At 48.8% G+C, this 26,613-nt stretch overlaps 1 protein-coding gene across 1 annotated transcript in view; it reads left to right on the top strand.

The window, feature by feature from the left end:
- The window catches only part of LOC123935782 (anosmin-1-like), a 174,796-nt gene that overhangs the window by 131,808 nt on the left and 16,375 nt on the right, over positions 1-26,613 (top strand). The window contains exons 7-9 of the mRNA XM_045996590.1: positions 7,754-7,959; positions 10,418-10,562; positions 18,815-18,961. Coding sequence (XP_045852546.1) covers positions 7,754-7,959; positions 10,418-10,562; positions 18,815-18,961 — 498 coding nt within the window. The remainder of the gene's footprint in view (positions 1-7,753; positions 7,960-10,417; positions 10,563-18,814; positions 18,962-26,613) is intronic.

The raw sequence follows: 26,613 nt of genomic DNA, 5'->3' as shown, positions 1-26,613 counted from the left end.
GTTTTATGCTACGTTCGGTTCGAGGAACCACTGGGAGATGCTGAGCAAAGAACACGATGTGACTGAGAGTTTAGTGGGGCCTCCCCAGCTGTTGTATGAACAGGAGACAAGCGGGAGAGGACACGGAATCAGGGATGCGGCGGAGGCCACTGCAGCGTTCCTGGTCGAAGGTGCTGGTCATTTGGATGAAGTCAGGTGTGGGCCATGCGGGGGAGGGTGCAGCGGACAGCACCGGAGACGTTGCCAGGGGCTCGCAGGACATGCGGAGGACGCAGACCGGCTGTAGGGCTCCCTTGTCCCAAACTCCTGGAGGAGCAGCGCCGCCGCCGATTAAGACGGAGATCCCGGGGAGAAGACAGAGCAGGAGTGGAAGACCCCGTGACTTCAGAAGGGCAGCGATCACCTCCACGCCCGTGTGACTGCTGTCTCGGGCCCCTTCTGCAAACGGCCTTCTCTTCTCAGGAGCAGAGGCACTAAGCCCCAGGGACGTGCTGAGAAGGTCGCAGCTGAGAAGCACGAGTGAACCAGCTCTTGAGGGGAAGGCAAAAACACGACACGGTTTCTAGCTTAACCTTTCCCCAGTAACGCACGGAGATGCTTACTGAGCGGATGGGACCGTTCTAGAAGGGGGTGACGTGGGCCGCCCAGCTCAGAAAATTCTGCCAGTCATTGCACTGTTCATTTAATGTGAGAGAGTTTTACAGAATGGCAGTAAAGTTCCAGTAGAGTCGCTCCAACAGTTTCCCCCCAGAAAGCGGATGAGCTTGTGTAAGTGGGGAACGATACGGTGCCGTCTCGCAAGTGGTCACCTACCCTTTACACAAGTCGTGCAGGAAGTCTTCCACCGTCGAGCAGAATTATGCTCGCCCCACCATGCCACGACGCATCTTGGCTGCACCCGTAGCAGAACCTCTTACGAGTTCTGCACCGGCACGTACGGTTCGCGAGCCTACCAAAGCTGCCGTCTAGCATGCGCCGCCCGCTGAGATGTTCGGGAGTATGGACACGGGCGTGTTTGTAAAACCAGGAATAGAACTTTGTACCAGAGGCCGTCCTGTTTCCAAAAATGGTGCATTTTCACTTCATAAAAGCCCATTTATCCCTGCCGTGCCCCAGAACTGAAACCGTACCATTGTGAGTCCTCTAATGGCTGACAATGGCTTTGAGAAAGACTGATTGCTTCTCAGATAATAGTCTGTGCGAAGGGTACGGGTATTTGACTTACATGGAGGGCCAGCCGTGGTGATTTAAGTCGGGGTCAAGGGAAAGGGGAAGGGATTTTTTTCCACCTACAGTAAACACTTCTCAAAATAACAGGAAAATTAAATAGAGAAAAAATGTGATAAAACAGGTTTCATTTCATTTATCCTTTCTGCCTGGTATTCATTGGCCATGATTCTGATTTTCGTGGAAAAGCCAAAATTCTTGCCATTCTTTTCTTAACAGTTCTGTTTAAATACAAAATTAGTCTGTGGTTTGCCAGGATGGGCGGACTATTAATATTAACTAAGTTAATTTCCTTTTAGCTCGTGTATTTCCCCATAAGTTCATCCTAGCCCCCTTAGAATGCTGACTTTCCCAGAAAATTCTGAGTTGTACATAGATTGGTAATTCAGTTTCACGTTTTCCCCTCCCGGTGAAAACCATTTTTGTTGTCAGTGCCCAGAAGACAGGCATGACTATAAAGAGGAGACAAACCATCATTCCTGCTGGCAGCAGAAAGCCCAAAATAGAGATTGGGATCATTCCTATATTTACTTATTTAAATTTTCTACTACTGTTCCCCAAGGACTTAAGAAGGAAAATCAACATTAAGAATTAAAATTAGGAGTAAGTCCGTATCCTAATGTCTCTTTCTGGTTTTCGTCTCTTTCTTTGGAAACCAGAAGAGGTAATGCTTCTCCATGGAGAGTTACCTTCCCAGGTCACTGCTAGCTACCAAGCCGCCCGAGCAGAGGGTCTCCCCAAATCTTTCCTGCTCTTGCATTGAACTAAGCGTCGGAGGCATGTGACGCACGCACGTTTCCTGCGGCGATGGGGCTTCTCCAGACGCCCGTGCGAGTGAAAGCTTTGGGTGTGGGGGCTTATTTCGGAGGAAATCCGGGAAACCGGGTCGGTAGGAGGTGAAGGAAGACGGGACAGAAGGAAGAGGATGAAAAGGCTGTGATGTCATCCTGGCTGCCACCAGGGGCGACCACAGTTCCTTCCGTGGGGACGCGGGAGCTCACACAGGAGGTCTCCCGGCACATCGGTCCTGCGGGTGGACCGAGCCTGCTCGGGGCTGGGCGAAGGTGCAGGGAAGGGGCTGGCAGGCAGAAGTTGAGCTGTGTGTGTCCTGCAATAGGGCAGTGCGGGTGGACCGAGCCTGCTGGGGGCCAGGCGAGGGTGCAGGGAAGGGGCTGGCAGGCAGAAGTTGAGCTGTGTGTGTCCTGCAATAGGGCAGTGCGGGTGGACCGAACCTGCTCGGGGCTGGGCGAGGGTGCAGGGAAGGGGCTGGCAGGCAGAAGTTGAGCTGTGTGTGTCCTGCAATAGGGCAGTGCGGGTGGACCGAGCCTGCTGGGGGCCGGGCGAGGGTGCAGGGAAGGGGCTGGCAGGCAGAAGTTGAGCTGTGTGTGTCCTGCAATAGGGCAGTGCGGATTTGGGAGCCTGGGGGGTCGGCAGTGGGCTTAGTCCACGGCCACAGCATTCCTGTTACAGACGGATCTAGGACAGTTTCCGTCGTGGTTTGAAATCAATACAGGACGCTTGCACGAAAGGAGTGCCCACACGAGTGCGTTCCGGTCCCCTTCCTGTGTCCCACGGCCGTGTTACCTGCAGACGCACGGCCTCTCCAGCCTCACCTGGGGCCTCTCCCCTGACACCCCCATCCCAGCAGCTGGCGGGCTTCCTGTGACGTCTGTAGGACTTCTAACGAGCAGAGTCCCCAGGCGTGGGCGCGAACCACCCAGAGGGACAGTCATACCTACACCAAATGCACTTTTTGGTTTCCTTGCCGGATTTGCTTCTCTTTTTCAGCAAATCGGTGTTTCAGCTTTCCTTGATCATGTCGGTTTTGATCAGCGAAAGAATGCGTGTGTATTATGCAAGCGGTGTTGCGGCTCTGTATTGCTAAGTCTTAGTACCTGCGCCAAAACACTCCTTACAATTGGGGACAGAGTGTGTCTGCCTTTCGGCATGACTTCCATACATCAATGTACAGGGACAGAAAAAAGACTTCTAATTTTCTACGTGGTACAAAGGAAATCTGCTTTTTTTTTTTTGGCATGTTGCTAAAAGCCACCGACATTTGTTTGGCTGTTTGCAAACAGTCAGTGTCCATTTAGCTTTCTGAAATCACAAACGTTAAAGGGAATCTAGAAGGAAGAATGTGAAAATCCACGTTGTGTTGTCATTCAGCTAATACACCGTCTTCAGCGATGATACTCACTTCCCTCCGAGTTCAAGATTCCTTCTCCATCTCTTGTCTCTGTTTTCCCACGTGCACAGGATCCATTCACCAGGAAAAGCAGCAGACAGCACTGTTTTCTGAGCGCAGGAGTCCCGCACGGGCCGTTGTCCCACGCGTACGGTGCACAGAGTCAGTAAACCGAGAGCAGACGTCCCTCGGGGTCATAAAGCTCCCTGCTGCGGCGTGGGGACCCTTGACGTCACTCCCCGCGGGTCTGTGAGCGCCCTTTCCACCGTGTGGGACTCCTGGGTGCACGTGTCTGCAAACCTTCGAGTACCTGAAACCCGCTGCCCACAGTGTAGCTTCCGCGGCTTTTCAAACGCTTATGAGCTGTGCGTCTGGCTGCTGCAGGGTGATTCCTGTTTTGTGTTTTTTTTTAAGATTTTATTTATTTATTGGACAGACAGAAATCACAAGTAGGCAGAGAGGCAGGCAGAGAGAGATGGAGAAGCAGGCTCCCTGCTGAGCAGAGAGCCCAATGCGGGGCTCGATGCCAGGACCCTGGGATCATGACCTGAGCCAAAGGCAGAAGCTTTAACCCACTGAGCCACCCAGGCGCCCCTAATTTCTGTTTTTTGAATGAGGGCAGGAAAATGGTCCCAGCTGCTGAGTCCGGACAGGAAAAGAAAAGCCTAGTATTCGAACCGGCCATCTAATTTGGTTGTCGAATGTGTGAGTTGTTAAAATGGATGTGTATGTGGTCAGTCATTCGTCATCTCCGTCTTGCTGTTTGCATACTGGTTGCACTGGCCACCAAACGTTCAGGAAAGAATGAAACCTCAACCTCCCCAGAGGAAACCCAAATATTCCGTCTTCCGTGGCCAGAAGCACCCCATGTGATCGTTAATACAAGGAACTATTTGTGTCCAACACGCACATTGGCTGCTCACGCTCAGTGATTGATACAGCTCGCACTGGCCATTGTAGACCAGTAGGAAAAGCTAGCACAGCCTTCCTAGGCCAGTTTCCTCGGAAGCGCGCTCCCTTTCTGTGTTCTGAGACGTGTGTGCGCAGAGACTCGGGGAGATCCCACAGACGGAGTGCAGAGTGGCAGAAACGGAACTGAGGTGGGCGAGAAGTGCTCTGATTCGAGCTTCCGCGGGAGGGCTTGGACAGTGTTGGTCTCCGCTCTAGAACATCCAGCTCTCATGCTGTTTCCCCATCGGAAACAGGGGAGCGAAACTCCAACATTGATGCCACAAAGTACAAGCGCACATTTATAACATTCCGAGACAGACGTTTCAGGAGCCAATGGTGTCCCTGCTTTTGGAAGACCGGCTCAGGGATAGTCACTGTATGGCCCATCGTCCAAATCTGGCTTGCCGCCTGCTTTTACACATAAAGCTTTCTTGGCACACAGCTCATTTGTAGACGTCTTTTCCTGCTGCTTCTGAGCTACCGCTGCAAAGTCAGGTGGTTGCCACGGAGACCGTGCGGTCTGCAAATCCGCAAGTTTACTTCACTCAGCCCCCGGCCAAAAGACGTTTTCAGTCCCTGGACTAGACCATTACGATGGATGCTTCCCCACGAGAGGACTTTGTGTCTTTTCTGTCCATAGGCGCACCGGCCTGCGGTCATGATGAAGACATAGAACATGGGTGGACGTGTGGCATGTGTAGGCTTCTTTGTAGAACGTCCTCTCCCCACCGTCCTTTCCAGTCTCCCGACTCTGCTGCTGCCCATGACTTGAATGACCTTGGGAAAGTCACTTTACCTCTCTAACCTGAAGACCTTCCCCAGTTTCTTAAAAATAGTGCCAAGTAAATACACTGTAGAATCCCTTAGAGTTTTATTAAAATATGCTTCTTTACATATAGATATATATTTTTTCACAAGCAGACTTCCAAGTAGACATGGCAAAATTTGAATGCAATGAAGACATCATGCAAACTGAAAGAAAGGACTTTGTGTGACAGCAAAGGGATGATATTTCCCTTTGTGATGCAGGAGCCATCCCACAAGGCAGGGCATGGCTTGCCAATGGGAATTTTCAGACTGAAACTGAAATCTCTGCAGATTAGAGAAATGGGGCAGGCTGCCGCTCTCCCGATGTCTACAGCACATGAATGGACAAATGAGCATTTGGTTTACGGAGGACAGTCAGGCCAGTAACCAGGGTCTCCAGTTGCTTTTCCTTTGCAACTTGAATTGTGATCGTTTGAGGGTGTCTGGGTTACAGATGGAGTCTTACCGTAGTGCAGAGGAAGGGGGATGGCCTGGAGTCTCTTATTTCAAGCCCGAAAGAGGCTCCCCTCTGATTTTGCCGTTCACGGTCTTGGTAGGATTCACCCCCTCCAGCTGGCGGGATTCCAATCTGGCAGCAGAATATCACCTTACAAGTTAATGCCGACAGTTAGGAAACGTTTTATCCACTCATCTACTCATTCGGCGATCATTTCCCGAGTGCCTACTGCGTGCTGGGCCCTCTTCTCAATGCTGGGACTACAGAAGTGAACTGAACGGATTAAAAAAGAAGTCGTCTCCTCATGGAGCTTTCGTTATCGGGAGTGGAGTCAGACAGCAAAGAAGCTCACGATCAGTCCGTTGTGGTAAGGGCTGTGAGCACAAGGACGCAGCGGGGAGGCCGAGAGGAGCACCCACGCCCCGCGGGATGGAAGGGACGTGCAGCAGAGCGGCGTCGAGCAGTGGCTGTGAGTCACGGAGAAGGCGGGGTGGGTGGATGACAGGAGTGGGCCTTCTCAGCGGCCTCCATGTCCAGGCTGAGGGAGACCAGCGGCTTCCAGCTTGCTCAAAAGGGAGTCCAGTGCACGCCGCCTTCTTTCTGGCCACCGGGTCGATGCTTTCCCAGTAGTGACCTGCCAAGTGATCACCTACTTCACAACTGTGTGAGCGTTTTACATAGAGAATAGCTTACATAAAACCTGTAAATACACACTCATGTAAATACCGGAAACACACGCATGTAGGACTCCCCGTAAGCGCTCGTCCCGGTGCATGTCTTGGGCACTCCCAGAAGGTTCCTGACCTGGACTGTGTGCGAACCACCCGGTGGAGAGTGTCACAAAACGTGCTTGGGATTAGGCACTCCACGGAGAAAGCAACTGTGAAACATTCTTGTTTTTAGGACACGAGGCAGTCGGCCAAACCTCTAGTCCTTCCTTACCCATCTGGGAGAAAAGCAAGACATTTTTAATAATAATGCATGTTTTCATCATTCCCAGACCAGGAACGACCCTGACAGTAAGAACGTGCGCATTTGTCCCTTGGTCGTCTTCGTTTCTATCCAGTTAGATACGACTTCCTTGCGCTTGTGACGCAGATGGTATTAGAATTGCCGTTACTGACGGCATCTCCCTGGGAAGGCGTTTTAAAACGAGACCATCGGTATGTGATTTGCGGTGAGCGGCGTCTACACGTGCTCACTTGGTGGCAGAGCAGGAAGGAACGACCGTCTAGCTTTGGCGTATTTTGTCGTCTTCGTGTGTGTATTTAAAATGGGGATTTGTAGAGTCGTCATTCCAGAGCCTAGTCTGTCTCTCGACAGCCGAGAAGGCTTCGGTTCATGTGGCAAGCCAGAAAGGGTGACGTGACAAAAACGGGTGTTCTCCGTATGCCTTCCAATTTGTCATGTAGATGTAGCAAAAACGCTTTATTTTTGCTGATCTCCCTCTGGGGCTGTGGCTGAATCAAGGACCAAAAGCTCCAGGACCCCTAAGACCAAAGCTGTTACTGGTGCGAGCTGCATTTCCGTCTTTTTCTCTCCGGAGTGTTCACAGGCAGGTCTTCTTTGCTGACCTGTTGAATGTCAGCCAGCCTAAATGGAATTTCACCATGTTTCAGAAATGATCTTATTTAGTTGAGAGAGCGTGTGTGAGCAGGGAGGGGCAGAGGGAGAGGGACAGGGAGAAAGAACCTCACGCAGACTCCATACGGAGCACAGAGCCCGACATGGGCTGGATCTTGTGACCATGGGACCGTGACCTGAGCCACAACCGAGAGTCAGACGCTCGACGGACTGAGCCACACAGGTGCCCCAAAGTTTACCTTGTCATATCTAAATGTATCAATTCTGGTACAGCGAAAATTCAGCTGGGTTACAGTTGTATGTAAATGCCTACAAGGAGCCTTCTGGGTTACAGATGTGCCCCAAGGAAGCGTATCTTACTGCTTTGTGTCTGTGTTTTCATGTGAGCCTTACGGGGGGGTTGTATGTGTTTGTAGCTTTTCCCCGCAGAAAGGGCAGTGCTCACCTGTTGGCCATGGAGTCCTTAGCCATACGAGGATACGGGTTTTGCTGTCGTCTCGGTGTTTGAGTGTGTGCTTTGTCTTTCTCCTGCATTTCAGACCCGTCTGCACCCCCCGCCCCGGCCAACCTCCGGCTTGCAAATTCCACCATAAACAGTGACAACACCGTGACGGTGGCTGTGGTTTGGGATCTTCCCGAGGAACCGGACATCCCCGTGCACCACTACAAGGTGTTTTGGAGCTGGACAGTCAGCAGCAAATCCCTTGTCCCCACGAAAAAGAAGCGGAGAAAGACCACGGATGGGGTAAGTGGGCGTGAGAAGGAAGAGTGGCGTCTTCTGGCTCCGTGTCCTTGACCTCAAGGTCGCGGATCGGAGGGTAGCCTCTGCTGAGCTCAGGGAAGGAACAGGTGAAGGAAAGCTTCCCGTCCCTCTTGTTTGGGCCAAGGAAGTGCAGAGAATGGAGGGCCAGCCCAGAAGTGTGGCCTTTGACATTTTAGGTGAAAACAGCCGAATTTAGCTCACTGAGCGACTTCTATCCAGATGGCAGCCGCAGCTCCATAGAGGCGAGAATCAGAAACCATTTGGTCTCGACTGTCCAGTCATAGAAAATGACAGAACTCAAGACGTCCTTTACCTTGAGGTTTTGTTTGAGATCCTTAGAAGTCGACGAGCAAAAGTCTGCCTCTTTCCTGTCATGGCGGATTTTCTTCTGTAAGCTAATGAGCTCAGAAAACACACGCTTGACAATATACTGCTCTCGTTTATTTTCCAGAATGGTTTATTTTCCAGATGCCAAGAAGTAAAGTCTCCACTGAACCGTTTTCTGAAATGAGATTTCTGTGAGAGTGAACATTTGGCATCGCATGAAATTCTTAGTGCACGAAAAGGAGTTCCTTGGTTTCCTTGATTGTTGTTAGAAAACTTGCATGAACAACTTCCCCCTTATGTAAGTTAGAAAACTTACATAAACTTGAATTTATAAAGCTGAATTCTATAAAAAATACATTTGAAAATATTTTTTAAAAGATAACAAGACTTTTTTTTTTTTCCCGGCAGTGAATATTCCAATTTCTGTGCCATTTAGAATTATAAAACGTGTCCAAAAGTTCACATCCTCGATATTTAGCTGATGCCTAATTTGTTTTTATTTTTAAGAAACTTTCTGACAGTTCCGTCCTTTATTTTCAAGGACTTTGCAATAAGTGGTCATTGGCAATGCATGCTTATCTCCTAGGACGACTTAGGGGAACTCAAGTTGTGGGATCACAGGGGTTCAAAGCAAAATGTGACCTGTGCATGGTTACGGTGTCTACACACACGTGTGCACACACCCAGACACCATCAGTCAGCAAAGAGCATCACGGGTTACTAGGAAACCTTTCAGTTTCTCTCTATTCTGTATCAATTAGATAAATAAAACATGAATGGCAAATTTGAAATCATTAATAGGCCAGAATAGCCAAAACTGTAGGTCACTGTCTTATCAGTGACTTTCATTTTTGGATCTAACGAAGGCAAGCTCTAGGTCCTATGGAACCCTAAATTCTCAGTGTTAAAATCTATCCGGTTAACGTTAGGATCAGAAACTGGGAAAATCCAAAAGAACACAAGGAATTATGACATTTTCCTTTCGGGGATTCGTGGGTTCCCTTCACCTGAGATGCCATTGCAATATCCTTGGTAAATAAGGAGAAAAGGGCATTTTTTTCAAGGCGACACTCTTTGAAAAGTGCATTTTCTTTTACTCTGGAGATGAGTTCAGGGAGAGAGCTGAGCAGTCCGACAGGAAACCCTCTTTAGAAGAAAGTGAGAATCGGTAGTTTATGCAGACACACTGTGGGTTGGAGAGGGAGACCGTCCACCACAAGGCCCCAAGAGGGCTTTTCTCATTGGCAGGACCAGGGGCAGAGCCCCGGCCCTGCAGAGTTCCGACTAGTCACCCCTCAAACGCCCGGACAGTGTCGCGAAGCCATCTGTCATTTTCAGTGGGCGATACGCGCGCGGTTCTGACCAGCCCACGGAAAGCCCGTTATCTCGCTGAAAAGAGATCTCACAAGCCCCGAAGTCATGGTCAGGATGCTAATAGACGACTGTGGATTTAAACACAGGAGTTACTGATGTGACTCCGTGTCTGACGGTCTCAGGCTACACCGTCCGGCTGCAAGCATGCTCCGCGCAGAACGTGGGAGGCCTGTCCTTCCTAAATGTCACTTTACATCATAATTACAAACGTCCTCACACACAGACACTTGGATGAGGGCTTCATACGAACAACGATGATGACCAATAAGTCTCCAAACATTTTCTTAGGATGATTTTTCTCACTCACTTTGAAATACCCTCAGAGAAGATTTAAAGGAAATACTAAAGAAACAGGGAATGTGGGCTCATAATTTTTCCAGGTATGTGCCGATATGAGCTTGGTCAGCGTGTAACAAACCCGTGTCTTTCCTCTGGGGGGTGGTGTCTAGGATGGGACGTGACAGAATCACTCATTCCTGTGGTATCGGAGAGGATCCAGGAATCCCATAAGGAGCCATTTCCCGAAAAAGAGGTTTGGCCCTTTGGTGAAATGTGTTTGGATGCCGAGTAAAACCGCATTTTCAGACGCTCAGGAGGGAGAGATGGTGCAGCCTTAGGGAGCGAGGCCTCCGCCGGTGCTGGTGGCCGGGCGCTTCGCGAGAGGCCGCCGGGCCGTGGGACGGAGAGGACGGGCAGGGCAGGCTCATAACGGGCTTTGCGCCTCTTGTCTCCTGTGCAGTCCTGCAGTTCCGTGCTCCTGGACCGACTGCAGCCAGACCGCGGCTACACCGTGGAGCTGCAGGCCATCGCGTACTGGGGGCAGACGCGCCTGAAGGGGGCCAAGGCCTCCCTGCACTTCACAGCCGCGCGCGCCGCCGGCCACAGTAAGTGCCGTGAGCTTGTCGCCATCGGGCGGGCACGGGACCCGGGATTTGCCCAAGATGGGGAGAGAGAGAGACAGAAAGAGAGAGGGAGGGAGAGAGAGAGACAGAGGTTTCCTGAGCCGGGAGTGTTGCAGGCGGCAAACCCAGTGCCGAGCTAGGCGACCGCTGGGACGACCGTGTCAGACGGGGTCACCCTGGAAGCTTCTCTTTTGGTTTCTGTCTCCTGAATATGCAGTATATTGGTGTCATAATGGAAATCCAACAAGAAAACTTAGGTGTCCTAAAAATGTGACAGGTGGCACGACACCCGTTTCCGCAGCTGCTCACCGGCGCTCGCCGTCCCTTCCGGAGAGGCCGCTGTGTATCCCAGGGACTGCGTTACTCCCCTGCGCAGTTTCCTAGTTTCCGCTTTTCCTAAACTGTTATGTCGGCCCCACACTGTGCAAAGAGACAGGAGAGTCCCACGTGGCATTCGTATCGGAGCCAGAAAGTAAGTGACTTTCTTGTGTCCGGCTTTGTTCATGAGAGGGGACAGGTTAGAGCCGCAGCGCAGAAGTGCCTGGCAAGGTTTCCGGGAACAGGGCACATGAGAGGAGCGTGTGATGTCGATTCCCCCGGAGCAGAGCCCCGTGCTGTCCGTCTTTCATCTTGGGTCTGGTGTGGAGGGTAGAATAGCAGGTTGGAAGCTTGTCTGAATCTTGGGAAGGCGAGCGGAGTTCGCAGTCATCGCCTGTGATCGTCTTCCACCGCCTGCGAAACATCGGCTCGAATGAGCAGCAGTTTGAAACGAGGCTTTCAAAAAAGTTCTAGAAACAGCACTTCCTAGCTGCTTGAGAACCCCGCTCTTTGGAGATGAAATGTATTTGAAACAGTCTATGATTTCTTTGTATGACTCGGGGCATAACACAACTTTTACCTGAAACTTCTCATAGAAACTTTTCTGTATGTTTAGCCGCTTACACTGATTTTTCCTGTCATCTGTCCGTTCCTCTACGTGCAGTGCTGGGCTGCGGATTACACGGCTGTGTCTAGTGACGGGGATGCTGTGCTAGATGCTTACATGAGGAACACAGCTGCGCTACACAGTGTATTCAGCGCATAGACCAGGAGGGCACATCAAGTGTGTGTATCATGCGTTCGTGTACATGTGCTTGTGTGTGCACACACACACACATGTATACACACCCATACACATGGGTGCACACACATGTATACACACACCCATACACATGGGCGCGCACACACGTATACACACCCATACACATGGATGCACACACATTTATACACACCCATACACATGGGTGCACACACACGTATACACACACCCATACACATGGGTGCACACACATGTATATACACACCCATACACATGGATGCACACACATTTATACACACCCATGTGCATGCACATTACTGCAACACCAGATGCATTCTGATCTTGCCTCATACTGAGTTTGGAAGGTAACCATGTCCACAGGATTGCGCGAGCCTCCGTCCGGTGCACACGGAGCTGTGGGGAACCGTGGACGCAGAAGACACTAAGGTGGTGGTGGGAGAGGAGAGCCGGGAAGAGAAGGGAGGGCGCCGTGGGCCCCCGAGGCACCGGCATCGGCCTGTATGAGTGTGGAGTGCGTGTGAGCGCCAAGACCAGAAAGAGCACCGAGTGTGCAGAGAGGTCACACTCCTCCCCCGGGGGAGAAGGAAGGAAGGGGAAGTGGGAGGCAGGGCTGTCCCTGAGTCACATCCATGAGTCGCATGGACTCGGCCACCATCTGTGTGCAGCTGACTCCCCATGTGTGCTGGCCAGACCACAGCCTGAGTCCTGTACTCAGCTGTTAGCTCGGCACCTGCACTTGGGGGTGAACAGACAGGTGCTCAGACAGCACACCTGCTCCTCTCCCGGGCTCCCTGTGGTTAACAGGTGCTCAGACTAACAGGTGCTCAGCACACCTGCACATCTCCCGGGCTCTCCTGCTGCAGATGGTTCACTCTTCACCCTTCTGTTCACACCGGAGCCCAAGAGACCTTCTTCAGGATTCTCTTTGCTTTTTCTCCAGAAATTCCATTCTTTAAAAAGCCGTTCTGTCTCGGGGCGCCTGGGTGGCTCAGTGGTTTAAGCCGCTGCCTTCGGCTCAGGTCATGATCTCAGGGTCCTGGGATCGAGTCCCGCATCGGGCTCTCTGCTCGGCAGGGAGCCTGCTTCCCTCTCACTCTCTCTGCCTGCCTCTCTGCCTACTTGTGATCTCTCTCTGTCAAATAAATAAATAAAAAATCTTAAAAAAAAAAAAAAGCCGTTCTGTCTCTAATGTCAGATTGTACGTGGGATCTGTGAAATTCTTTGCCATGTTTAGGCCATTCCCACCTCTTTCTTAGAATTAAAATGCTGTCCTGATTTGTATTTGTCTCCACTCTTTCTTAACTACCCGTTCTGTAGATGGCGGCCAACTCGTGCTTTAGAAATACTCGCCATGTAACAGGTCTCTCCCCCTTCTGCCTCCTGACTGTCGCCTCGTCTTCCCCCCAGATTTCGTCCCTCACTGCTTCCCTCCTTGTCCCTCCCCAGCTTCCTCCTCACACCCAAATCCTTCAGGCCTTTTGTTCGTCCTGGTGGGGACTTCATCTGTCATGTAAAATCAGTTTGCCTTTTAGTGTCCTGGTTTTTCTTCCCCGCTAGAAGCTGGCGTGGGCCTGCAGACTGCCATGACTCGTGTGCGCTCCCACAGCCGAGAACAAGGAGGGAAAGACTCCAAGCTCAGCATCCCCTCGTAGAGGGCCCTTCGTGGCACCCCTCGCCGTGGTCGCCCCCGGGCGGAGCTGTGCGATGGGCTCTGGGGCCCCGCAGAGGCGCATCTGGGCTTTCCCACTCTGCCTGCTGCAGCCCCAAGCCCCCCGGGTCGGTGAGACGCTCTTCGACTAGCCTTGTCTCCCACTGTCTCCAGGATGGTCGTAGATCTGTCTCTCTCACACCTTCAGCCATATGGCACAGAGTCTGCTTCCTCGGTCTCGGAAAGGCACATGGTTCCCCGTGAGCAGGAACACATTGCGTCTCTCTTGCCCGTCTTCTGTAGTGCGAGGCGGAAACTTCCTTCCCTGTGCATACGGCAGACTCCACCGGGGGCCAAAGCCCACCGCTTTCCAACTCGGCAAAGAGCATCCACCGAACCAAGCTCTCACGTCGGTCCCGAGCACAGACGATCTGTCCGTGGCTGTACCGCACGTGTACACACACCGAGCACAGTGTCGCTCCATAAGCAGGAATCCGTCTCTTACCTGCAGCCAGAGTCAGCTTTCACTGGACGGGCTGATTCTGAGCGCTAATGACACTTTCTAGTCACCTTGTAAAATTCGATAATGTTTCACCTGGTCAGTGAAGGGTTACAATAGTGAACCCCTCAAAGGCCTCTTTATTCTGAGGATTCGCTGATGCCTCTCCTGTGGCTTCAGAAAGGAGACAGAGGAGAAGTAAGAAACGAATCGTTCAGATGACCTGACCTGACACATGTCGTTTGGTCTCAGGGTGTCCTGTGGAAGAGACAGGCTTCGCCAGGGGCTGTGCAGGACGTAGCTGAATGTTTGTCAGGATGTCACATGCTTGTGTTGAAATGCGATCTCATGAAGGTTAGGATGTGACTTTTCTTCCTTTTTAAAAATATTTATTGATTTGACAGAGAAAGAGAGAATGAGAGAAGAAGCAGAGGGAGCTGCAGAGGCAGAGGGAGAAGCAGGCTCCCCGCTGTGCAGGGAGACTGATGCGGGACTCGATCGGAGGACCCTGAAGTCATGACCTGAGCAGAAGGCAGACACTAAGTGGACTGAGCCACCCACACGCCCCTAGTGTATGACGTTTATAAGAACACTGTAAATTTCATTGCAGGCCAAGGAGAAATAAAGAATAATTACAACTTTATGGTATAAGCAAGGGAAATGACCTTTTATAGGAAAGAAGGTAGTAAATGCCAGCATGTAAATTACTTTTTGAGTTACATTTTCCCAGGTCTGCTGGCCACTAGGTGTTTCAGTGACAAAAATCTCCACGTAAGCAGAAGCTGACTGCTCCTGCCACATCATAAAAGGGCCCCTCGGAGGAGGAAAGATGTAAGACTCCTGCCTGGAAATGCAGCTTGCTTTTCGGAGGCAGGAGGACCCTTTCCAGGGTTGACAGATTGCAGAGGTTTTCTAGCTGCGTGAGGCAGCTGGGGTTTTCTTCTAGCTTCTTCAGAGTAAAAATGGAGCAGAAAGGAAATAAGCTGAGGATCCTGATCTGTAAAATTCATCAGAATTTTGACATTTGAAAAAATAGCGAACTCGCCCAGTTGTCTCACTTTTGGGACTGATGGAGTATCCATCAGACCTCCGATCTTTTCACAACATGTAGAAAAGATTTTAGTGCATTTTGATTTGATACTGACGGAGCAGGACTGGCCCTCAGAGCCAGGGTGACGCTCCTAGCATGGAGCCCCACGTCTCTGTCCTTTCCGTGTGGCATGGGGCTCAGCAATCCTACGTGTTCGTGCATTTCAGTAAAGCAGCCACATTGCCATCTTGAGATACAGAAAACTACCACCTTATGTGTATGTCATGGAAAACAAAAGTGTGTGTGGGACATAATGAAGTACAAAGGCAAAATTCACGTAGAGATTAGCCATAGTATCTAAACTTTTGCTTATCCACTGGCAAATTCCCAAAGTCACAGGTTATTAAAGGGATTTCACAAACTCTAAGTTCATTTGTGAAATTCTTAAGTCCTTAGTTACTAGTTAACAGATACTTTCGGTGTGACCAGCAGGATTCTTGATGTCCATGGTGATCAGGAAAGGGATGAGTTTTGCCTGAGAGCCCTGTGGGTTCTCTGTCCGGGCCCAAGCCGTGTGTGCTCCAAGTTCTCTGCGCTGCTGGTTCTTGCTCGGGGGTGACCCAGCGCCTCTCATGAGGGAGCCGGTGAGGCTGTGGTTTTTAATAAGCAGGATGAGTTTGGTCTTCATTGGGCACGGAAGCTGTGTCCCTTCTCCCGGACCTGACTGGGCACCTCACCGGGCTCATCCTGACGTACAGCCTTTTATAATAAACTGGGAGGTAATGTAGTGAGGAAATGTTTCTGAGTTCTGTGAGCCACTCTAGCAAAGTAATCGAGCCCACGGAGTTGGTGGTTGGAACCTCCACTCGACAGCAGGTAGAGAGAGTCACAGGTGACAACCTGGAATGGTGACAAGTGTTCGAAGTGGGGCACAGTCCTACAGGACTGAGCCCTTATTTGGGAAGAGCCCGTGCCGTCTGCAGGTAGATGGTGTAGACGGTATCAGAGGGGGACACCCCCTCCTGACATGGACGGTGTCTCTAGGGGATCTGATGTCATCTTAGGGGACACCCCCTATACATGGACAGTGTCCATAGGGGATCCGATGTTGCCTGAAGGTAGATGGTGTAGACGGTGTCAGGGGGACACCCCCCCGACGTGGATAGTGTCCATAGGGGATCTGATGTCATGTGCAGGTAGATGGTGTAGACGGTGTCAGAGAGGGACACCCTCTGACGTGGATGATGTCCATAGGGGATCTGCTGTCATCTGAAGGTAGATGGTGTAGACGGTGTCAGGGGGACACCCCCCGATGTGGACGATGTCCATAGGGATCTGATGCCATCTTAGGGTACACGGTGTCAGAACTGAGCTGAATTGTAGGACACCCCACAGGTGCCTGAGACCGGCCGGTGGTGTGATAAACCCTCAGTACACACATTGGATTTGGAGCCTCACAAATGTTCTTGGGAATCCAAACATTTATTTCAACTGTTTAAAGCACAACGTTGTACATTAGAACCTGAATAACGTAAATGTCCCTTCCCTTTGAATCGTTGCATAGGTGATCCTGTGTGTGTGCTCGTGTGAGGAGCGGTGGGCGGTCAGTGCAGGTCCCCTGCACATTCTCCGGGCTCCTGTCTTCCCTCACAGTCCTGTCAGGAAAGGTTCTTATTGGTAGACCTTATGGGCCGCTCGGTCTGGTCTCCTCCCCGGGGCTCCTGGGACTCAGAAAGCAGAAAGTTTGGTGGAGTTTCTAACCATGCCACTTCCCAAACTAGGCATTGGGTAAAGGAGAGATGTGAGGTCAGTGGGAAGATCTGAGATCCTTATTACAAAAGCCTGTAGCTAATAGCCTGGCCCCGTAAATGGAAGTGGCCCATGATGCATGGTGGAGCGGGAACCTGATGGAAGACGGCGCTGGGTTACAGCTCCCTGTCGCCGCTGCCGCACCTGCGTGGAACAGGACACTCTTCTTAGTGGTTTTGAACCCCACAGTTTTCGTTTTGAATATGTGCAGGCTGATGTCACCTTCTCGGGGATCTGCAAACGGTGGCCCATGGGCCACATACGGCCCAGCGCCTGGTTTTGTAAATCAGATGGTATTGGCCCATGGCCACACCCCACTTGCAGATCGTCTGTGGCTGCTTTTGAGCCATCAGGAGAGCTGAGGACTAGGATGGGACTGTGCAGGCCCCGAAGCCAAAACCGTTTGCCGTCCAGCCCTCAACTAACAGCAGGTTGACCCTGCTCTGTTTCGTAGGACGGCGGTTAAGAATAGAAATAGTCAAGCGCAGCAGACGGGTGGGGACGACGGGAGGACAGAGTGTCGTACCCAGCCCAGACGGGAAGAGCCGGCCAGTGCATTCTGAGCGAACGGGGTCTGGAGCCTAGGGACGAGGGAGCCTGACAGACTATGGGATTAAGAACGGCACAAATGGGAAAGCTGCAGCAGCATCAAAAAAGGAAAGTGAAGAGAACAGTAAAAGCAGAGCCGATTGCACCATGAAACCATGACAGGGAAGAAGTGGCCTGGCCTAGGGTGTACTTTGAAGCACCTCATTCGGAGGAATGTTTCCCGGTGTCTTGTTTGATTAGACACTTTCTCTGGGTGCCACTGCCTGCGGGACATCTGAGCTTGATCATTCCGAATCACGTTTCCCTCATCCTTGCTTTGCAGCAAGTACGTGGTAAATGCAGTGTTACACTGACGGTGGGGAAAGTCATGTTAAGAAATAGCGGTGAATATGCGTATGGACCCAGTCTCGTCTTTCCTAAAGCATTCTACTGCAGACGTCCGAGCCTCTTCTTGTAACTCGTTTCCACAGACACTCTTTGGCTGCTTTTCCAAAGCATAGGCACCAGCTGCTTGTAAGATGCAAACACCTCCTTCTCTCTTCCCTGTGCTCCCTCCTGACTATGCCCTGTGCGCGAACCTTTGGGAGCACTCTCCACCGTGTGCGGGATCACTTGCACACATGTCCGCTCCCGGAGCACGAGCTTTGTATCTGCAGTCTCGGGCTCACTGCCACTTAGGCTCACTGACTCACTTAGGAAGTGGTCACTACGTACTGACAAGAGACCAGGAGCGAATGGATGGACAGATGAATGCAGCCTTCAGCTCCACTCCCTGTCTGACGTGTCATTGCCCTGCATTTGCTGACCCTTAGTATTTCACGTACAAAGTCGAATGAACACGTAGGGCCTTGTCTGGGCGTTGATGTGTCATGCTGGTATGTCCAGGAAGAGCTCTCTGTACTGTTCTCAGGCCACGTGGTAATTTTTTTTCTTTTTCTTTTTTTGATTAACATAGAATGTATTACTTGTTTCAGGGGTACAGGTCTGTGAATCATCAGTCTTACACACTTCACCGCACTCACCATAGCACATACCCTCCCCAGTGTCCATCACCCAGCCACCTTCTCCCTACCCCTCACCCCCCAGCAACCCTCGGTTTTTTCCTGAGATCAAGAGTCTCTTATGGTTTGTTTCTGTCTCTGGTTTTGTCTTGTTTCATTTTTTCTCTCTTCCCCTATGATCCTCTGTCTTGTTTCTCAAATTCCTCATATCGGTAAGATCATATGATAATTGTCCTTCTCTGGTTGACTCATTTTGCTCAGCCTAATATCCTCTAGTTCCATCCATGTCGTTGCAAATGGCAAGATGCCGTTTCTTTTGATGGCTGCATAGTATTCCGTTGTATATATGAACCACATCTTCTTTATCCATTCCTCTGTTGATGGACATCTAGGTTCTTTCCATAGTTTGGCTATTGAGGCCATGTGGTATTTTCATAGTATTTCACTTATTTTCTTTACAATTACACAAAAACATATATATAATGAGAAATACAATTCACACTTCTTTTTTAAGTCAGAGCAGCTGTCCCACCTGGCGACTGTGTACTGGTAACAGATTACTTTTGACCAGGAAATCACAGTGTTGTACTCTGTTGCAGAAGAGCAACTGGGGAAAACGGGAAAGAACGCGATGCACGTGCAGCCCCCTTTCCAACGACGACGGCCCGTGCGGCTCCTGGAAATCGGAGCCCCCTTCTATCAAGACAACCAGCTGCAGGTGAAGGTCTACTGGAAAAAGACTGAAGGTACGCAGATGCTCTCTGATGATTTGTTGTCTGCGTTAAGTAGCCCAGTGACATCTGGGGGCTAGTGAAAGAGTCAGGGTCGAACCATGGTGTTGATATTTTTTTTAAAAGATTTATTTTTTTTAGAGAGAGAAGATGAGGCAGAGGAGGGCAGAAGGAGAGAGAATCTCAAGCAGATTCCATGCTGAGGACAGAGCCCAATGTGGGGATGGATCTCACAACCTTGAGACCATGACCTGAGCTGAAACCACGAGGCAAATGCTTAACTGACTGAGCCACCCAGGCACCCCACCATGGGGCTGACATTAAGGGAAACAGAACCTGAACAAAACATTTAGATCTTTTTTAAAATTCCTGCTGCTGTGAAGTCTGAGTCAGGGGCCGTTTCTCTCCCAGGAATCTGTATCATGTTTAGAAATCAGCGTTGTCGGTCAGCTGGTTGCATTTTTTCATCTCAGGGATGTTAGCCTGTCTTCACTGCTTTCCCAGAAGGCCAATGCTGTCTCCAGAACACTCAAAGTACTCATTATTCTGCTCTATAAAGTTTTGTTCTAAATTAGTTTTTTGTTTAAAAAAAGACACAAAACCCAAATAATTTGGAAAATAGAGAAAGAAGTCACTTATTTCAGTGTGGTCTCCTAGAAACAGTACTTTGGTAGATGTCCCTTCAAAAGTTTCCTACACTTCTGTTCTTCCTTTAGTTATTTTATCCACACACACACAGGTCCATATATGTATGTAAAACATACACATTTCCATATAATATAGGAGCATCTGCACTTCCTGTACTTCTTTTGCCCTGTTTAACTCACTTCTGTGTACGGACACACCATAATACACTATCCTGTACTTCTGTTGCCCTGTTTAACTCACTTCTGTGTACGGACACACCACAATATCCTAACACACCATCATTCCACTACAGCAAAACTCTTGGATGTCTTCAGAATTTCCATTTTACAATTAATACTGCAAGCCAGATTTACCCTTGGAATTAATTCTGTTTTGAGTATTTATTTGAATAGTTGTCTTTAGGATAAATTCATTTTCTTTGGTTTTCTTTATTCGTAAGATTTTTGTGTGTATTATTGAAATAGTACTTTTTGAATTATTTGATGTACATTTCCATGTCTATCATTCATATGCTTGGAAACAAAGGAAAGACAGATTATTTCCAGAGTTCACTTTTAACAGTTCTTCAAGTTCTTCTGAAGTACGGTGTTACACAGAACGTTGGTGTTGGAGCGCCGCCTGGGTAGCTCAGTTGGTTGAGTGTGTGACTCTTGATCTCAGCTCAGGTCTTGGTCTTAGGGTTGTGAATTCAAGCCCCACATTGGGATCTATGCTGATCATGGAACCTACATGAGCAAAAAAAAAAAAAAAAAAGGAATATTGGTGCTGGAGTTCTTTTTGTTCCAGAATTTTTTTCTAAGCTGCTGACATCCATTCTGTAGCCAAAATAATATTATAATTAATATTAATGTCTTATTACTCTCATACATTAATTAAAACTAAATTCCATTTATTCAGTATTATTCAGTATTAAAAGTTATTCATTCATATATATCCCTATTCGTAAGCATAATAAGTTTTAGGATAATTATTAAATTACAAAATTTATTTGATCTATTATGTTTACTGATTTTAGATTAGAACTGTATCAGTAGTAAAACATTAATATTGAAACTATAAATATAAAATGAAATACAAACGTACGCATTGAGAATACTTAAGTATACAAGAGCATGAAAACGTGAACATATAATGGAATACAAATGTACGCATTGAGAATACTTCTTAAGCGTACAAGAGCATGAAAACATGAACGTATCATGAAATACAAACGTAAGCACTGAGAGTACTTCCTAACCATGACTTCTAAACTTGAAGATCTGTCTTGCTGACATTTGAAATGTTTATCACTCGGAACCATACCGTGCACGTTGGGCCTCTCGAGTGCACGAGATCCAGGGAGCAGGAAACAACCTCATTCTGTTGGGGAAGCCATACTTCATGCAGTCTGCCCTAGCCCTATGTGGAGCTCCGCCAATGGCTCTTTTTAGCTGGGGCTGGGGATTTGGTTTGTCCCGCTGGGAGGCTCTGCAGCACAGGGCTGCCGTGAACACAGACAGGTTTTTGATGCACACGTTCTCCCAGACGAGGGGGACCCCTGGGTGACTGGAGCATGCAGAGCTTTGGAAGACACGACGGTTTCCCACAGTGGTTGCAGCTTCCATTCCCACTCTCAGGGCACGATCATCCCTGGTGCGCCCCCTCTCTCTACCATGTTTTTGAGTTGAGCGGTTCTGCGACCTGCGTCTCGATGGCTCCGTGCTGTCTGATTGTATTTTTAAGCTCTTCAGCTGCACTGTCCGTCCTGCAGAAGGCCTTTACACGTAGAGTATAGGAGTCAACCGCTGGTTCCCTGGTTTCAGCATTTTCTCCTTCTGTGACTGATCCTTCCTTCCTTCCTTAGTGCTTCTGCGTTGTAGAGGGGACTCATTCGTCATTTTGTTTCTTTGGGTGACAGCTCTTGCTGTCCTGGTTGAGGATCTTTGCTTACACAGGATCACACAGATCCTCCCCTCACGTCCTGGAACTTGGACCGCTTTCCCCTTCTCTCTGGGGCTGTCTTCCGCCTGGAACTGAGTTTATGTGTGGGGCTCACTGCTCCTTTACGCTCTGTCCCTCCTGAGCTACAGCTGACAGAGCAGCCTTTAACTCTGGGCTGCCGCCCCGACCCTACATCACAGTACGGGCAACTTATCTTTTTAACTTTCTGTGGAGTCATTTGGCTATTTCCCCCCCAAGTTTCTGGCATTGCCACGTTGTCTTAACTACTGTAAATCTGTAAATATTTTTAATCATAATTCTTCAGGCTTTTACTTCATTTTCAAATTGTCTTGACTGTTTTTGTCCTTTGTGCTTTTATATCAGTGTTTGTTAATCTGTCAGTGTACACAAAAACCTTGTGGGATCTTTGTTGAAATTACAGTCAACATACGGTAATGACTGAGAATTCACATCTTAAAAATCTCGACACTTGACGTATCCTTTATTCCAGTTTTTAAAGTTTTCTCTCAACAGTGATTTAGAATGTGTCATGCAGAGGCTATAGTAGTTCTAATAGGATTATTGTAAGGTGTCTGTGTTTATTGCGATCCCATTCCATACAGGCATACGTTTCCTCCATTTTATTTTCTCACTGTGGCTGTCATACACATAAATACATCCTCTCTCAGTGTCCTGATGGCGAATCGGACTCTCTTGTTATAGTCCCTTGCTCATTGCATTTCCTTTGATGATTCCATCCCATTTTTCCATAAAAGCAGCCATGTAGCATGCGCATAATGAGAAGGTGATATTTGCCTTCCCAGACCTGGGACCTGTTCCTTCTCTCCCTTGTGTAACTAACGCTGGTGGTGACGTTCAGTGCGGGATGCAGTAGGAGTGATCACTGCAGACGTGACGTTTGTTTTTCATTTCTGACTCCCTCACTTGGGTTTGTTCAAAGCAGAGATGAAGCAGAAGTACTGCTTTCTTTTCTTCCTTTTGGTTACTTGGTTGAAGATCTACTAGTAATTCTGATTATATGGACACAAGTTAATGGTATTGATGGCTGAGAAAAGTCAGTTTTCTAAACATCTGTTAGGAATTATTATATGTGAAACATTGCACGCTTATAAACTACTATTTGAATCATGATAACATGGAGTTTAAGAATACAGTCTTTTTTTTTTTTAATTTATTTGACAGACAGAGGTCACAAGTAGGCAGAGAGGCAGGCGGGGGGCGGGGGGGGGGAAGCAGGCTCCCTGCTGGCAGAGAGCCCGATGTGGGGCTCGATCCCAGGACCCTGGGATCATGACCTGAGCCGAAGGCAGAGGCTTTAACCCACTGAGCCACCCAGGCGCCCCAAGAATACAGTCTTTAAACCGAGATATATTTTGTTCAAAAGCTGAGGTGAACCCCTCACCAGCTGTGTGGTGTCAGGAAAATGACTCACCACTCAGCACATCAGTTTCTCGTCTGTAAAGAGGGAGTAGTGGTGCCCATCTCACGGGGGTGGCGGGTGATGGAATGGGACCTGTGTGCATGTGTGCAAGAACACAAGCGCGTGCAAGTGGACATAACAGGTTTTAGTACACATGCAAGTATCTGCTGCTTTGATCTTCCCCAGCTTTATGGACTAGAATTGCGCTAGAACATGGTGCCTATTTGAGGTACACACTGTGACGACTGGATGTATGTATCTGCCATGATAGGATTTGCACAGTAAGGTCATTGAGCACCTTAACCCCAGGCATGATGTCTAATCGTAAGATTTCAGTAGACACACTTCACCAGATGAACAAAATCCCCTACTGCTTTTTTTTTTTTTAAAGATTTTATTTATTTCAGAGAGAGAGCATGCACGAGTGAGGGAGGGATACGGGGAGGGGGAGATGCAGACCCCCAGCTGAACATGGAGCCCAGCACAGGGCTCAGTCCCAGGACCCTGGGATCATGACCTGAACCGCCTGCGCCCCCCAGGTATCCCATCCCCCATTGCTGTTATCTGCAGTGTTTTTCTCATGGATGCATATTGATTTTTATCACATATTCTTCTTGAAAGTGATTAAAGATCAAGGACTTTTTCTCATTTATTGTATTAACATGATGAACTAAAGGGAAAATCAGTCTCTGTGTCGTAGGTTTGTTGTGGGATTAAATGACAGTACACATACCAAGTGCTTGGGGACCGTGCCCAGCACAAAGTAATCACCCCACAAATGTCAGGGTTCTTGCAGGGTTCCCTGTAGGTGGAACCCTGAAGGCTGGCCCAGGGGCAGAGGGGAAACAGGACGCCAGGAAGGAGGTCAAGGGCCTCTGAGCTAGGCGCTTCTTGGACTTTAGGACTGGCTCTGTTTTCCTCCTTTGCAGACAACAAGGTATGATACTTTCACAAATGGTCTCGTGATTGAATTTGCAACCCAAATGCGATGGATTCTAAGCATCCCGGCAGATGAAGTGGGATTAGCATCATTGCCGTCTCTCAGCAGCAGGAAATAATCAGTACTCCCACACAGCTCAGTTTCGTTCTGTGGTCAGAACGTGGACTGAACTGGAACGACGGTGCAGCAGTGACTTTGCTGTTGGCATCTCTACGGGGAGGTCGCGTTCCACCAGGTCACACGGCCACTTAGGGACCAAGAACAAGTCATGCCATAACTAAAGTTGTCTTTTTTCTCAAAAGTCCTTTTCCTTAAATTATGTCCATCCCATGTCCCTTTGATGTTAATTTCAAAGCCAAATTAACGTCTAAAACTCAACAGAGCGTCCTTGTGCTAGAGCCCACCATAGGAGACTGGAAACTTCGGGGAGTCCAGCGCTCAGCGAGGTACACAGCAGGTGTTCCAAACTCACTGCACATCTGTTCTCTTCCAGAAGCCCGCTGGGCAGGCACCATAGGACCTACAGAATCCCAAACCCGAGTTCCCGGAGACATTGATGGAGCATGTGCTCTTCCTAATATTGTACATGTAGGAAACGAGGCCCCTTTTAAGTCAACGCACAGCCCCACTGTTCTCCGAATTCTGGGTAGAATGTGAATATGAGATCTTTCTCTGTCCTGCGAAAGGACCCTTTGGCTGGCTTTTCTGGACTTTGGACTCTGTAAAATCACACACTGTGTGCACCCTATGCAACTCGTGAGACCCATCTCAAATGCTTTTTGAACGCTACGTCGAAACCTAATGATGTACTGTATGTTGGCTAACTGATCATAATAAAAAAATAAATGAAATAAGAATGAAAAACAATATTAAATAGGAAAAAAATTCTGCAACAGGTACCTCAATTGAATATTCTTGAATCGTAACTAATTTCCGCCAGTGGATACACTGGGTTGAAAACCTTAAGAAAACTGAATGCTTGCGACAGATCAGAGTAGACGAGAACTTGTTTACTAGTCAAGATAAAACTGTAAGTAGAAACAGGTTTCTAGATATCTGTCCCATTTCCTAAAAAAGTGAGGGTGGCCAGCATGTTGGTTTTGGACTTGGAGCTAGAAACTCACAAGCACAAATCTGTTCAGTTCCCTTGAAATTTCCCAAAGGGAGAGCATCTTTTTTTAATTTTTGTATTATTTATGATGCTACAGTATATTATTCTGAAGGGAAATGACTCAAACATCATCTGTCAGCCCAACAGAGTGCCTCTATAGCTGGGGTGTAACAGTGAATGCTCTAGAAGGAAAGACATACCCTCAAGAATGAATCTGCAGCCCTAAAAGGAAGGCTTCACTTGGCTACTTTTATTAATTCGTAATTTTATTATTCTACAGACAACAGTTCCGTTTTACTGTGTGGCAACAAAATCCACACTTGATTCTCTCAGGCTTCTTGGTTTAGACTTAGTGTTTGCACTCTAGAAATGTGAAAAATGAGCTCAAAAAGAGAGAAAACCGTCCTACTTCTACTTTGAGTAGAAATGCCTTCTGCTAAGTAGGTGTTCGAATTCTTCTTTTACAAAATTGTACAAAATCGGAAAGTCTGTCTGACCAAAGCGTTTTTACAAATGAAGAGAGAACAGGCATTAGTTTGTGAAAGGATGTCATTCAGCTGACATCGATTGAGCACCTACTGCATACCAGGTACTATTTCCGGTGTTGGAGATGCTGCAAAGAACGGAAATCCCTGCCCCGGGGAAGTGGCATTTTCCGATGTGTTCCCGAGTGCTTGTGTGGGGCTGCCAGGGCTGTGACTTCCCTTCTTTGCTGTGGCAGCTATCCTGTGGCGCTCCAGGATGGCCTCCCTTTCTTAGAGCTCCGATTTCAATCACCCAGCGCTCTTGATCATTCAACTTTGGGAATTTAGAGATGAGCATTCAATTAAAAAATGTACAGCCGGGGCGCCTGGGTGGCTCAGTGGGTTAAAGCCTCTGCCTTCGGCTCAGGTCATGATCTCGGGGTCCTGGGATCGAGCCCCGCATCGGGCTCCCTGCTCAGCAGGGAGCCTGCTTCCTATTCTCTCTCTGCCTGCCTCTCTGCCTACTTGTGATCTCTATCTGTCAAATAAATAAATAAAATCTTTAAAAAAAAAAAAATGTACAGCCTTGGGCACCTGGGTGGCTCAGTGGGTTAAGCCGCTGCCTTTGGCTCAGGTCATGATCTCAGGTTCCTGGGATCGAGTCCCGCATCGGGTTCTCTGCTCAGCGGGGAGCCTGCTTCCTCCTCTCTCTCTCTCTGCCTGCCTCTCTGTCTACTTGTGATCTCTGTCAAATAAAAAAAAAAAATTAAAAAAAATGTACAGCCTTGCAAGCGCCTGGGCGGTGCAGTCAGTTGGGCCTCCGACTCCTGGTTTGGGCTTGGGTCATGATCTCAGGGTCCGGGGATTGAGCCTTATGTCAGGCTCAGCTCCCACGGTGGGTGGGGAGTCTTCCTGGGAGTCTCTCTTCCTCTCCCCTCTGCCCCTTCTGCTCATGCTCGCTCGCTCTCTCTGACTCTCCCTTTCTATAATAAATAAGTCCTTAAAAAAATGCTTGGCAGCCTTGAATTTATGCCAGACACTGTGAGTTAATTATATTTGAGAAACAGATTAGATACATCTAGCTTTTGAATCGTAGTTGAAGCACACCGAAAGTAGATTTCCATATTTAAAAATACCTCTCAA

This window comes from Meles meles, chromosome Y (assembly GCF_922984935.1).
Source record: "Meles meles chromosome Y, mMelMel3.1 paternal haplotype, whole genome shotgun sequence".
NCBI lineage: Eukaryota > Metazoa > Chordata > Mammalia > Carnivora > Mustelidae > Meles > Meles meles.
Note: the sequence above shows the minus strand (reverse complement) of the source record. Positions and strands in the feature narration are given on the sequence as shown.